We start from the raw sequence: 14,950 nt of genomic DNA, 5'->3' as shown, positions 1-14,950 counted from the left end.
AACAAGAGCTCCCTCGAAACTGAATCGAAGGCAGCTCTTAGATCAACAAAGGTGACATACAGTGGTTGATTCAGGGTGCAATGATGTTCTATTAGTGAGGTGAGTATTAGTCAATTCACACTGGTGCCCATGCCTGGAATAAATCCAGTTTGAAAGCGGTCCCACTTTTGGTGATCTAATGTCCATTTATCAAAGTCTCGCAAAAGGAATTTAGAGAAGAGCTTACCAGGTGCGTGCAAAAGCGCAATTGGTCTATATTTGCCAGGATACGAGTGATCACTGAAGTGCGCCATGACAGAGGACTTATTCCTCATGCCACTGAGTTATTCTTTTGTGAGCACTTCTTTCTTTTCTTGTGAACATTATCCCACACTATTTTGCAGCATAGCGGTAAGGATTGGCAATAGCTCTTCTTAGTATTATCGGCCCTTTTTATTTGGCTAGACTCCAGTAGTACTGTATTTTTATTATTTGATGGTTGTAGCTTGCTCCCATCTTAGGTTTAGATCACCCATTTTACAGTTTCATAAACACCCTTGAACTGTGATCACTTGTGCCTGTCTTACTTTGATGCCATGCCTTCCCTTACAATAAATACCAAAACAAAAGACAAAAAAATGAAATATGGATGAATACAGATGGAAATGGCAGAAAAATGAATACCATGAAACCGGAGGCCTTAGTTATGATTGGGACAAGCAGCAGCATCATGTTGCCCTCATTTGTCAATATTGTTGCTCTTGTGCTGATGACCTGCCAAGTAATCAAGGTTGTCAAAGCCAATGCCAACCAATCACTGTCCTATAATTGTTGCACTTGCCAATCCAGTAGTATATAGATGACATGTTCTCACGGCTATCAACTTAGAGGTGGTGTCAGGTGGAGCCATCAGATAGTGCATGACCCTATGAGAAGACTAACCCTTATGAATTACATATATAGATAATTCCCGTAGCCCAATCCCATCTTCCTGTAGGTTTTTGTAACAAAGTTGAGAGCGCTGAAACAATCAGTGTTAACTGCGGTTCCTGTTTCATATTAATTGTTAATAAAACAGGACTTTGTCATTTACCTTGGCTCTTCCATTTTTGGGTGTGGGATTCCCCAGCCTTTCTGGTCCGCTTAGGGCCGGGACTTCCCTCCCCACCATAACATATGGTAGCAGAGCTGGATGGTTGGCTAGTGCCCTCGGAATTATTGACATTTCCAGCTGCGAGCCTGAGGACTGCATAGGTGACCCATGGAGACTGGAAAATCATGTGTGAAATGAGACGCTCATCAGGAGCAACGTTGGAGAAAGTACTGCCCGATCCCTGCGGGGCGCCACGCAGAGCGAAAGGCGAAGTGACCGAATGAGGGAGGATCAATACAGAAGGCCTCGGCTGATCATCGGATGTAAGTTTAAGAGCATCGAATTAACAAACAAAGGTGGGAGGGGTTTGTTTGTATAATATGTGTGAAAAGTGATAAAGGATTTATTAATGAAAGAAAAACTATAGCCCGGGTTATAGAAGGTTGTGCTCTAAACCCCAAAGACAGGTTATAGCTTAGCTCAACATGCTCGCCTTGGAAGCAAGACGACACGGAGCGACACAGGTTCAATCCCCGGGTCCGCGCTTAGAAACCTCTGGGTATTAAGCGCGTTATAAATAACTTATAATATCATATTAAGTTAAAAAGTGGAAAAGATAACCTGTGATAAGGGCACAGAAGAGGGAACCATGCCCAATGGGGCAGTTAGAAGAGAAAAGAGGATACCTTGTCAGAGTAAAGTCAGGAAGACAGCCGTATGGGTTTGTTGATGTATTGTGTTATATTTAGGGTGTACCCCTGTGTGTAGAGATTGTTGTTGCCAGCGCTAGGTTGTAAGGAGATTTTGGGGAATAGACGGGAGAGGTGTTGTTCACCAACAGTTTGGGGAAACAGTGGGAGGGTGAGAAGTTGTTTAAGGTTGTGAAAACAAGAATTTGTCAATATCGGTTTACATTATAGAGCACGTGGAGCTTTGGTTTGGACTCAAGGGGTATGGTCCTGAGCATGTATGGCATTTGTGGTGCATGTCCAAACTGTTGTTGTTGAAGCCAAGAGGCTCGAAAAGAGCCGTAGAAAGTGTTGGAAATTGAAGAAATATTGTTGATAAGAGATTGTGAAGGAGGAGTGAAGGGGTTGTATATTTGTAAGGTTTTTTTGAGGTCCGGTAAGTATCAGCAGTCAAGAGTGTGACCTGCCATCATGAGAGGAGGCACGCCCCTTATGCACCTATGTAAATACAAGCTTAAAATCCAGAAGTATCACACGCAGTGTGTTCGGGCCATAGCAGATATCGAAATCAATGCTGCGGCACATGACCACATATTTCATGCTGCGTATAAGGGAAAAAAACTGCAGAAGAGATTTCCTATTTTAGAATTATGGAAAATGTTTGGGGACGAGGTGGAAGAGCCACCCCCGAAGGAGTGGATGCCTAATCAGCATGAAGGAGAGGGCACAGCGCCCTCAGCTCCTCCTCCTCTGCAGAGCATCGATATGCCAGTGAAGGACGGACAGGGATTCTATCCATTGAAAGAATTAAAAGCAGAAGCAGGGTACACTAACCCCATATATACGCCACCAGCGTACAGTAGTGAAGATACTCTAAATAGAGCAAAGCGACAGGAAAAAGAAGAAACAGAAGTGCAACAGAGGAGTACGTTAGAAGAGGAAGAGAAGGAATGGGGTAACATATTGGAAGTAGTGAAATAAAGGGAAGAAAGTATAGGGCAAACAAAGAAAAGGAGAAGAGACGACAGCAAGAGATGAGAAGGGAATTAGAAGATATAGAAAAGGAGAGGGAGAGAGAAGACAGGGAGATAGCGAGAAAGCAAATGGAAGAAAGAGAGAAGCTAAGGGAAACAGAGGAAAAGTGAGCAAAGAAAATAGAAGAAGAACGAGAAAGACTGATACACCGGAGCCAACAAAGGTGGTGAAAGGAAGTTCAGACTCATTAAAAGACTCCCAAAACTGGGTTTAAGAAGTGTAACGACTGCGGGTCGAAGATGTCTATCACTGATCCTCACTGTATCTGTCTTTGGTGTCTGGGCTCAGACTATCGAACTGGCGACTGTGGCTCCTGTCAGTCAATGACGGAGATGGCCCTCTGTGAGAGGAAAAGTAAGTTAGCGGTGGGGCAGGAGGCGTCAAAGGGCTGTTCGAAAGCCTTGTCTAAAAATCATAAGAAATCATCTGATTCAAAGGAATAGGAACGTCATAAAAAACATTCGAAGAGATCCCGATCTCGTAGCAGGTCGAGACGATCTTCTTTGTCTTCTTCTAAAAAGCTCAAAAGGAGACATAGTCATCGTCCGATTCATCAACGGAATTGGTTCGATGTCTGACTAGATCGGATTCCCCTTCAAAATGGGAAAGCTTTAGGAGAAAAATGATGCAGGTCTTTGAGAACGCTGCCTCGACCCCCTCAAAGAAACCTCAGAAAAGCCAGACCCCGGGTTGCTCCATTGGACGACACAGGGAAGTCGGGAACTACGACGGTTAAGCCTAGTAGTACCCATACATCTCGAGTCGAAAAATCATCGAGAGATCCTTGAGGTTCGAGTGTTTCTCCGATCCCCTATAAAAAACAAAAGTTGCCGAAGTCGAGCGCAACTTCGTCGACGCCATTGGTGCCGACAGCTCCGGTGACAAAGCCTATATTATCCTCGACGCCTTTGTCAAAGGCTTCATCGAGTGCGTCGAAGGTTCCTTTTACCCCCTCGAAGAAAACACTGATTCCTTCGCCAAAAATTCAGGAGGAAGAGAGACGGTTTACACCTTTACCAAAATCAGATTTTTTTAAGTCCATGTCTTCAATTTTTGAAGAATCTGGCTCAGATGATGAGGAGGTCACTCCTTTTAGAGTAAAATATGGCACTAGACAAGTTCCGGAGGAACTTATAAACCCTGAGACAAAAATGAGAGACCTATCTGAAACTCTGCATTCTGCTAGTGGTGTGGACACATCACCCGAATTGGAGTTTGCTGCACCTGATCCTGCAGAACATGCAGACTCAGGGTATAGGAATTTGATGAGTAGGGTGATTGAATATATGGGTTGGTGAAGAGCCTCCCCTACGTTTGAACAAGACGATATGACGGACATTACAGTCTGGGGACCCCGGAAAGACCCAGTTCTCCCTTTCCATAGGGCGCTCCAAAGGACAGTTGAAAAGAACTGGGAAAAACCTGATAGCATTGCTGCAGTAGACAGCAATCTCCCAAAAAAGTACAGAACTTCTACTTCTGATCCGGAATACCTGAGTAGAAACCCTACACCAGAAAGTCTGGTTATTCAGGCTGTTAATACTTCCAGGCAGACAGGGAGGACAAAAAGGTTGATGCCTGGGCTCGTAAAGTGTTTACTTCGGGTAGCATGGCCTTGAAATCGACCAATGTCACCTGTACCCTGGCCAGGTTCACACATGCCCTGTGGGAATGCATCTCAGCAGCGGCTGAACATATTCGGGAAGGCAAGGAAAGGGAAGGCTTCCTGAATATAGTCAATGACGGGAAAGAGGCAATGGGGGTATGTCTCCAGTCTGGACTGGATACTTCTGAGAGTATTAGCAGATCCATGACATCAAGCACAGTGCTATGCAGATTTGCGTGGTTGAGAAAGTCGGGGTTTGCACCAGATGTACAGACCAGACTTCTCAACATGCCCTTTGATGGCTCGAGGCTGTTTGGTAGCTAGGCAGATGAGAGCCTAGAAAAACTACAGACCTCGATAAGCAGCAGCCAAATCTCTTAGTGCCTCCATGCGACAGCCTCAGAAACCCTATTTGGGCTCATTTTCCTGGAGGAGTCGTCCTTTTCGATACTACTCCTCTGTTGGTAGAGGAAGTGGACTGGCTTTTCAAAGGGGCAAGAGGAATGTCACTCGTGGTGGACGAGCAAAGACTACAAAGCCATCTTCAGGAATGGCATCTATGCCCTCAGCCGCTCCTGCAGCCGCCGCCAAATCTCTCTGAGGTCTTATCATACAAAACACCAGTGGGAGGCAGAATCTCCCAGCATCTGAAAGAATGGCGGGGCATTACTTCCGATGCCTGGGCACTGGAAACAGTAGCTCAAGGTTACTGCCTTCCCTTCCTAAAAAGACCCCACAATCATCCACCAGGAGCCAGCTCTACCAAAATTCCAGATCCGCTCCTTTGGCAGGAAATTGTAACCCTGCTAGAGAAAGGTGCAATAGAACATGTACCTGTAGCGGAGAAGAACAAGGACTGGTACTCCCCCTATTTTCTCATCCCCAAAAAGGACGGAGGATTGACACCCATCTTGGACTTGAGAAAATTAAACAAATTCCTCAGGAAAGACAAGTTCAAGATGCTAACCCTTTCTCAGATCCTTCAGGCTCTCCGACTCCAAGACTGGTTGGTATCATTGGACCTTTAGGATGCTTATTTTCATGTGTAAATCCATCCCAAGCACTGAAAATACCTGAGGTTCACAGTTGGCGGTTCTCACTATCAGTTTCGAGTTCTGCCATTGGGGCTAACCTACGCTCCGAGGGTTTTCACCAAACTGATGGTGGTAGTGGCAGTGAGTCTCAGTAGAGGGGGGATTCACGTCTACCCCTACCTGGACGACTGGCTAATCAGAGCACGTTCTCCAGAACAAGCTCAGGAACACCTGTCGATCACCTGCCACTTCCTCCACAACCTGGGCTTCTCCCTCAATTTCAAGAAGTCCCTCATGATACCATCCCAACAACTCCAGTTTATCGGAGCAGTCTTGGACACTTCCTCGGGCAAAGCCTCGCCGCCCGAGGTGAGAGCTCTCCACATCCAGCAGATGGTAACACGATTCCAGAAAGCCCAGCATCTGCTGGCCTTCGATTTCCAGAGGTTGCTCGGCCTCATGGCATCCTGCATTTTTCTGGTGCCAGAGGCCAGACTGAGAATGAGATCCCTCCAATGGGCCCTCAGAACTCAGTGGTCCCAATTCTCAGGGAATATGTCAGATCTTCTGCAAGTCCCGAGTGCAGTTGCTCAGGATCTATCATGGTGGGCTTGCAACGACAACATCCTCAAGGGAGAATCGTTTTGGCAAACATGGCCGGAGATAACAGTAGTGACGGATGCCTCACTCACGGGGTGGGGATCTCACACCATAGATTTGACAATCAGCGGACGTTGGTCTCCATCGGAGTCCAAACTACACATCAACCTATTGGAGCTGAGGGCATTCAGACTAGCGCTGAATGCCTTCCTGCCCTCCGTACAGGGAAAAGTGTCCTGATAATGATGGACAGCACAGTGGCCATGTACTACCTCAACAAAAGAGGAGGCATAGGATCACGACCTCTGTGCAGAGAGGCAATGCAGCTCTGGTTCTGGGCAATACAAGAAGGAATCTCTCTATCAGCAGTTCACCTAGCTGGAGAGCAGAACACAGCGGCAGACACTCTGAGCAGGCTGAGCACAGTCTCCCACAAGTGGGAGTTAGCTCAGGAAGTCCTTCTGGAGATCTTCGCCCTTTGGGGAACCCCTCAAGTGGATTTGTTCGCAACGAAGGGTAAACCGGAAGTGCGATCAGTATTGCTCAAGGGAATTTCCCCTGAGAGGAGCACTAGGAGACGCGTTCGTAGTGGATTGGGATTTTCCCCTGCTGTACATGTTTCCTCCAGTCCCCATGATTCCTCAAGTAATCAGGAGGTTGAGAAAGTTCAGGAAAACCATGATCCTAATTGCCCCGGATTGGGCCAGGAGGACGTGGTACCCATCCCTTCTGGAGATGTCCATCTGCCCTCCAGTACGTCTTCCACAAAGAGAGGATCTTCTCTCGCAAGAAGAAGGTCGCGTTCTCCATCCAGAGGTCAACACACTCAACCTTCATGCATGGTTTCTGAGAGGTTGAGATACAAGGATTGGAATCTTCTGGATGACGTAATGGAGATTTTGCTTTCGGACAGGAGGCCAGCAACAAATTCCTTGTACCGGTGTTGTTGGAATAAGTTCAGTAACTGGTGCAAAGATGGAGATGTGGACCCTTTTCAATGTAGCACACCAATGGTGCTTTCTTTTCTATTACATCTAGCCAATCTGGGGCTCCAGATTGCTGCGCTGTCCATTTTTAAGCGCTCCTCGGAAGAGGTTTCTTACTTTAAAATACGATTAATAATACAGTTCCTGAAAGGACTTAGAAATGTATATCCACCTTTACCATTTCATGTTCCAAATTGGGATTTAAAGTTAGAGATGACTGAAACCATAAGACACCTCTTGCTCAACTGCTTAGGCGTCATGGGCCCCCGCCAGAGACACCTCGGACATTTGTTCAAAAACTTATATGTCTATGAGGAAGAGGAATGGTGGTGCCGGCTCCTAAGTGGGGAAAAGACTTCTTGGGTGATCGCGGTGGTAGGGTTTTTTTGAGAGATCGGCCTGCTTACCTGACCGCAGATACGGATGGGCAGGATAACCAGCTGGGTGTCATTACCTTGCCACTTCTGTGGGGGTCGTGGACCCTGTTCTTGATCCCGGTGCAGAATCTGAGATGGAACTACGCTTTGATTGCAACATAGGTCAAAGAAAGACTCCGTACCGTTTTGTTTGGGGGAAATTTGAACAGTTAATGGGAGGATTGTATCTCTATTTTGTAAAAATTGTATTATACAATTAAATCAAATAAAAAAAAAATAAAAAAAAAATTTAGTTTTTAAATTCCTAACATGTATACCATTTGAGCCTCTGCACTCCTGTCCATTGAGGCTTTTAACACTGAAGATCGTTCTTCTTGTGGCATTAACATCAGCCCGCAGGGTTAACGAACTACAGGCTCTCTCATGTAAACCTCCATACACCACATTTTACAAGGACAAGGTAGTTCTGAAAGTTAAACCATCTTTCTTACCGAAAGTAGTTTCCGACTTCCATTTGTCGCAGAAAATTGTTTTACCAACATTCTATCCTCCTCCTCATTTGAGAAAAGAAGAGGAGAGATTACATAGTCTGGACCCCAAGAGGGCCCTCAGCTTTTACATTGCAAGAATGACAAAATTACGTCAAGACGACCATCTTTTTGTGGGCTACACAGGTCGTAAATTGGGATTAGCGGTGACAAAACAAACCATATCCCGCTGCATTATTCTAGCTATATTGGAATGCTACAGATTAGCAGGAAAAGACCCACCGGATGGGCTACGTGCTCACTCCACAGGGGGAATGGCTACTTCTGCGGCTTTGAAGAGGGGAGTGCCTGCAAAAGATATTTGCTCGGCTGCAACATGGGCATCAATGCATACTTTTATCAAGCATTACTGCTTAGGTGCCTCCTCCTCTAATGAGGGGCTATTTGCCAGAGCGGTACTTCACTCTGTACATGAAAACAAGAACTAGCACTCCCACCTCCAAATAGGTTACTGCTATGGGAGTCTATCACAAGATGAGGAATACGTGGGAGGACACAATCCATTCGAAGAACAAGTTACTTACCATCTGTAACGTTCTTTCGACTGGATGTTCCTCCCATGTATTCCTCATCGACCCTCCCAGCCTACCCCGCAGTACAGCTTATGTGCTCTTACAATTTCCTCTCACGATGGGCCTATCAGTCCCAGCATACGCCTGGATGTTCCATGAGTATTTCCTCAAAAAAACAGAACTGAAGCCAACGGACGCGGCTCGAGCTACTTATACCATCAGTGACATCGACACGGTACAGAGCCCGTCGAGGGACATTCGACGCCACAACCTCGAGCACAGCGCCCTCTGCCGAAAATAAAATTCTGAAGCAGCGAAGCTGGCGAAAACAAATTATCACAAGATGAGGAATACGTGGGAGGAACATCCAGTTCAAAGAACATTACAGTTGGTAAGTAACTTGTTCTTCATTTCAATCCCCCTTCATGACCTGACCTTGTTTTCGTATAGAAATAAAAAGTGGAAACACACTCGATTACCACAAGGGTACATGAGCCCTCTGTCAATATTCAACAGACTCCTCCAGGCGGATTTAGGAAACATACACCTTGGCAGTACATTAATCCAGTACGTAGACGACATTCTGGTATGCAGTGAAAGAGAGGAACAGTGCAGGAAAGACTCAGTAGAGTTGATGACAGTTTTGGCAGAGAAGGATACAAGGTAGATAAAGAGAAATTACAATATTGCCAGGAAGAGGTTTTGTACATTAGAGAGTTGTTATCCCAGGAGTGGTGAATAGTGGTGGCATGGCATCGGCTTGCAATGTGGGTGTCTTTTGCTCACATTTTGCACTCCTTTTCTAAAGTGGCAGATCTCTGTGAATGTGACACATCTATTTCTGGCACATTTGTGGTGCATTTGTGGTGCATATCAGATATGCCCACATTTTCATTTTTGTGAATCTGGCCCATTGTGACTGGAAGGTTCAAGAATCCCCCACTTAATTTACCACACACCCATGCAGCATCAGCCACTGGCAAGAAATAACAAAAGTGTATACTTACATCGCTTGACCTACTTTTGCTATGCAAGTGCTTACCAATCGAAAGGAGAGGAGTGGGCCTCATTTCTGAATCCAGACACCCATGCTCAAGTGGCGGTCCACCGGCAAATTTGAAAAAGTGTTACCACAACTGTAATAAAGTTTTTTTATGCAAGGACCAATTATAATAATACCCAGATGAAAACACTAAAGTGTGGAGCACAAGTAGGAAGTAAAGGCATGCTTAAACCTGTGAGGGAGACCGTAAGGTGGTTTCTACATGGTTGTATCGACTAGAATTATTGAGTGCTAGGATACATTGTGTTTGTTTTCATTGTGGATTTGTTTCTTTTAATGGGGGGCAAATTCCCCTACTACTCCCCCACCCTACTATTTCCAACTCATCCATACTACCTGTACCCATCCACATGGCAATATATTTATCCCCCCACAATGAAAATGAACACAAAGCAACCTACCTCTCAGTAAATCTAGTTGATGGAGCCATGGTACACGGTAGCGTATTGTTGTTGGGAGTAATGAAGGAGTGGAGTTCCGAGTGAGTTGGAAAATTATTAGAGAGCGAGGAGAAAGAGATTGGAAGAAGAGAGGAGAAAGTGGAGGAGACTGAAGGTGAGCGGTGGGGAAGGAAGAATTTGAGTTGGTGGCAAGAGCATTTAAGGTAGTGGCAGGTGGAGAAACTAAAGTGATGGTATGAGAAGAGTCTGAGAGTTTGAACCAAGGTGAACAACTGATCGCAGGATGAGGATCAGAGACGGTGGTAGTAGGAGAATAATAAGGGGTCGTAGAGCAACAATATCTGGTGGCAGGAAGGTAGTCTCAGGTGATGTAAGAGAAGAATCCCTCAATTGGGGGCTGGAGGAAGGAGTAGGATGGTGATAGGAGAGAACAACTAGTGGTGTAAGAGAAGAATCCCTCAATTGGGGGTTGGAGGAAGGAGTAGGATGGTGATAAGAGAGAACAACTAGTGGTGTAAGAGAATAATCCCTCAATTGGGGGCTGGAGGAAGGAGTAGGATGGTGATAGGAGAGAACAACTAGTGGTGGTAGAAGAGGAAGAAGAATTGTAGGCCAGAGGAGAGAGTAGGATGGTGGCAGGCGTGAAAAAGAAAAACCAAGTGTTGGTTAAAAGGAAGACATATTTAAAAGGTAAGGCCCTAAGGTGATGCATTGATAAGAACTGATGATGGTGGAAGGATTGACAGAGTAGGAGCAGAAGGAGGAGTCAGGACTAGAGAGTCTGGAACGAATCTGATGAAAAACGGGAGGGCAAGCATTGCCCAAAATTGAAGTTAGTGGTAAGACTCTGATCTGAAGGGACAAGCCCATGGTGGGAAGAGGACCGGGAATGTAGAATGGCATCAATGAGATACAGGACCAGAGGAGAGTTAGAAAGAAGCTACAGATTGTAAAGATCATGACTCCAAGAAGGGCGGTGAGAAAACTCTTGAGAGCAGCTTTGTCAAACTGGTACTGGTAGACCTGGATGGATCTGTCTGACACCCAAAGATAAGTTCCTCCTGCTATGATACGTCATGTTGGAGGGCGAGCAGTGTCTGCCGATCCTATCAGTGCTGAGGGGTTACTCCACAACCATGTGATGTTTTGAAGGAGACTTGATCCTTTCACTTTTGGTGGAGTTGTGAAAGTCCTTTAAGATTTAAAAGGAGACCTTTTCTTTTATGACCTGATATAACTGTGGAAAAGAGACCATGACCAACATTGTTTGGTTACCATTGTTAAAAACAGGTGAACCTTGGAAAGAACATCTTAGAACTGCCCACAGAAAGATTTTGTTTCAGTTTTGCAATTCTTGAGGGCAGGGATTCCAAGTCTCATCTGGGTCCTGCATGTGTTTTTGTTGATATACTCTGAAAACAATTAAACCAAATAACAAACAAAGGTTGTAAAATTCAAAGGGGTGGCGTAGTCTGTTGATCTGTGGCAACGGCGTGAAACCTGATATCCTCCTCTTGAAGTATTCTGATGAATTTGGATTTTCCGATTTGACCAAAATTCTAATTTCCAATATCCTAATCCAAGTGATTGCCAGCATCTAGCCGGATGCCACTTCTAGTCTGCTGTGTGCTGGAAAGGATCATGAACATTATTATTATTATTTATACATTTGTAGCGAGCCTTAGCCCTGGGGCATCAGAGCGCTATGAAGGAACCAGTTACACATGAAATCTTGTAGCTTATTGGTTTAGTCTTTCGTTCATCTTGCAGTGCCAACATTATCACTGTAAATACATTATCACCCTGGAAAGTTCAGAAGGTTGACAGCAGCATGCACTATTGCTTCTGGGAGCAATGAAGGGCATGGTTCACGCTGGGTAAACTGATTTTTGATCTGTAGGGTTCATTGGCCTAGCAAGTCATTTTCAGTTCCTCTTCAGCAGGATACTCTTTGCATTCTTTGCAAAGAGTCTCAGGATTCATTTGGGCAGTCGTGTTCCTCACTGTCAAACCCCAGGTTTTGTTGTCCCACCAGAGTGCTGAAGCCCTGGGGTTTCTGCGACTCCATAACGGTAATCATGAACACCTCAGAAGGACTCAGTATCTCGCTGCTTCCCTGTGAGAAGAGAATGAAAGAACACGGTTAAGGGTTATGCAATGTTGATTGGCTCTTCTCTCTGGTGTGGGGGCCATGTTGTTTTATAGCTTGTTGGGGATGTGTGCTGGCTGTCTTCTCAGCCACTGAGATCTTTATTGGATCCATTTTTCTAGGATGCGAACGAGTGCTATGGGGGTAACAAGCAACTGAAGAGAAACCACAGCTGAGCAATTGAGTCTGCACCCAGAGTTGAAGTATTGGAATAAGAGAAAGCTGCACATAGAGAAGGCAGTGCAGACAGTGCCTCCACCCAGCTTTTATCAAACGGGGTGATTGGCAAACTCTGACTGGCAATATGGCCCGTTACGCAACATATAGACTCACCCAAATAGCACAACACACTAGTCTCAATACTATGAAAACAATGCATACCATTTTATACCCCTTAGGATATTGTGATATGTGCAATATGGAGACTAGCCATTTTCCCTGCATTTCAACTTGAAAACGTTGGATTTCACTAATACTGAAATTGCAAATGCACCCTAAAAGGCTGTGCATAGCTATTCTCAGAATTCTGCCAGTGAGAGCATCCAATACATATAATATATTGAACTCTTAACATGTAGGTTATTTATTTATCTATTGTGCATTTGTAAGGTGCTTATACATTAAGATATTGTGTTTCAAAGAGCCAACAGGTCAAAGGGAGCGAACATGGGAACACAGGCAAAAATAAGCAGATGGTCAGGGAAAAGGGGCAGTCCAAATAGGCCTTGTCAGCATTCCAAAAATGCAAGTGCAGGGAGAGATAGAGGGATGGGGAATGTGGTAAGTGCTAGAAGTTCCACAGAGGCAAGTGCCGAGGGGTCAGTTGTGTTCAACAGTAAGTACAGGGCAGAGATTGCTAGATCACCTGCCGTTATTAAGTGCAGGCCTGTGAAACACAAGCCGGTGGGTGCCTGAAGGCAAGTGCAAGGATGTTGCGGAAGACTGAAGGTGATTGGCTGGAAAGCCGGGACCTAGAGGATACATAAGGTCCCAGGCTACCAGTCTCCGCTACGGAGGGGACTTAGCACACGAGTGAGAGGGGAAGGAGGAGGTGAAGAGGAGAGTCTTGAGGAGCTTACGGAATTTGAGGAGATCCGGATCAAGACGGAGAGGAAGGGAGAGTTTGTTCCAGAGGAGGGAACCAGCTGAGGAGAGAGTTCTGCCACCAGCTTGCTGCTTAGAAAAGCACCTGACACGCAGGTAGTTGGAGCCAGAGGAACGTAAGGAAGGTATTTGGTGAGAGCAAGTTGTAGATAGGTTGGTCTTCGGCCCCAGACCGCTTTATGGATGATGCAGAGGGATTTGAATTTGATTCTTGCAACAACCGGGAGCCAGTGGAGGGATTTTAGGGCTGCAGAGATACAGTCCCTGGGCTTGAGGCCAAGGATCCGTCTTACAGCCCTATTCTGGACAAGCTGGAGGGGGCGGGGAGAGGAGGAGGGTAGTGAAGCCTAGCGACTACTAGAGCTCTAGAGACATTGAGCTTCTGGCGGAAAGTAAGGAAAGGAAGGATATCTCTGAGGAGGTGGAGTTGAAAATGGGCCTTCTTGGCAAGGTCTGAGATTTGAGGAAGGAAAGAGAGAGAGGAGTCGAAGATGACTCCAAGGTTTCTGGCTTCAGATGCAGCAGAAGGGGGAGAGCCCATGTATGGTGGCCAGAGTGAAGGGAGGAAAGAGGGAGTGGGAGTCCCAATAGCAAGGATCTCAGTCTTGCTGGCATTGAGGCAGAGGTCATTGGGGGAACACCAGGGCTGCACAGCAGATAGGCAGTCAAGAATGGTAGAGGAAGAAAGGGGAGCATCAGAGGGAGGTTTGAAGAAGAGCTGGGTGTCATCTGCATAACACTGGAAGTGGGGGGAGTACGTGGAGCTAAGGTGAGCAAGCTCGAGCGAGATAGACATTAAAGGGCCAGAGTGAGAGGTTAGAGCGCTGGGGAATGCTGCATGTGGGGACAGAGGTCGGAGAGGAGAAAGGCCCCTGGATGACCGGAGAGGGATGGTCAGTGAGTAAGGAGGTCAGCGAGTCCAGTGCCCGCTCCGAGATTCCAAGGGTATTGTGGAGCCATTTTATGAGGATGGAATGGTTGACCGTATCAAATGCAGAGGAAAGATCAAGTAGAATGAGGACAGCGGGAATGTTAGTGTCAAGAGATTCGAGCAGTTCTTCACAGGTGTTCAGAACAGCAGTTTCCATGCCTCTGGATGCTCGTAATCCAGATTGATGGTTGTGTAGGCAACCCACAAACTCAGTATGCTGCGCCAGTTGGGGGTAGACCAGATTTTCAAGGAGTTTCCCAAAGTAGGGACTAATAGAGATGGGGAGGTAGTTAGCCGGACATGAGGGGTAGGTGGAAGGTTTTTTCAGAAGGGGCACACAAAAGAGTGCTTGAGGGAAGAGGGGAAAGACCCAGTAGCAAGAGAGAGATTTCATAAATTAGCAAGTGCAGGGGCAGAGAAATCGAAGTTGTCCTTAAAGGTTCTGCAAGAACAGGGGGAGACCTGTTTGGAGGAGGCCTTCATAGAGTGGACAACCCTAGTGACCTTGTCTGGTGTGATAGGAGAGGAAGGCTGAGGGGGGTAAGACCAGGGCTGGTAGGGGGTAGAAGGAGGGGATGGGAGAGTGGAGGAAGAAAGAGTACTCAGGGTGTCCTGAGTTTTAGCAGTTAAGTGGGCGGCCAGTGAAGTGCAAAGGGCCTGAGTGGGAAGAGGTGAGGTGGAGACTGCAGAATGATTGGCTAGTTCCTTCCAGATTTTAAAGAGTTGAGATGTGTTGTTGGATGATCCAGAGATACAGGCCTGGTTGTGGGCCCTCTTTTAGAATGAATGGTGAGACAGTTTTGCCTTTGGAGAAGGCACCAGGCCAGTTTGTCAGAGGATGAG

At 46.2% G+C, this 14,950-nt stretch overlaps 1 protein-coding gene across 1 annotated transcript in view; it reads right to left on the bottom strand.

The window, feature by feature from the left end:
• Window positions 1–11,653: 11,653 nt before the first annotated feature.
• The window catches only part of LOC138566067 (protein HEG-like), a 375,817-nt gene continuing 372,520 nt past the window's right edge, over window positions 11,654–14,950 (bottom strand). Inside the window, exon 11 of the mRNA XM_069643099.1 lies at window positions 11,654–12,039. Within this exon, the coding sequence (XP_069499200.1) occupies window positions 11,896–12,039 (144 nt within the window). The 3' untranslated portion in view covers window positions 11,654–11,895. The remainder of the gene's footprint in view (window positions 12,040–14,950) is intronic.

The sequence above is a fragment of the Ambystoma mexicanum genome, chromosome 2p (assembly GCF_040938575.1).
Source record: "Ambystoma mexicanum isolate Mex_15411 chromosome 2p, UKY_AmexF1_1, whole genome shotgun sequence".
Classification (NCBI taxonomy): domain Eukaryota; kingdom Metazoa; phylum Chordata; class Amphibia; order Caudata; family Ambystomatidae; genus Ambystoma; species Ambystoma mexicanum.
The sequence above is the reverse complement of the archived record's forward strand: the minus strand, read 5'-3'. Positions and strand labels throughout refer to the sequence as shown.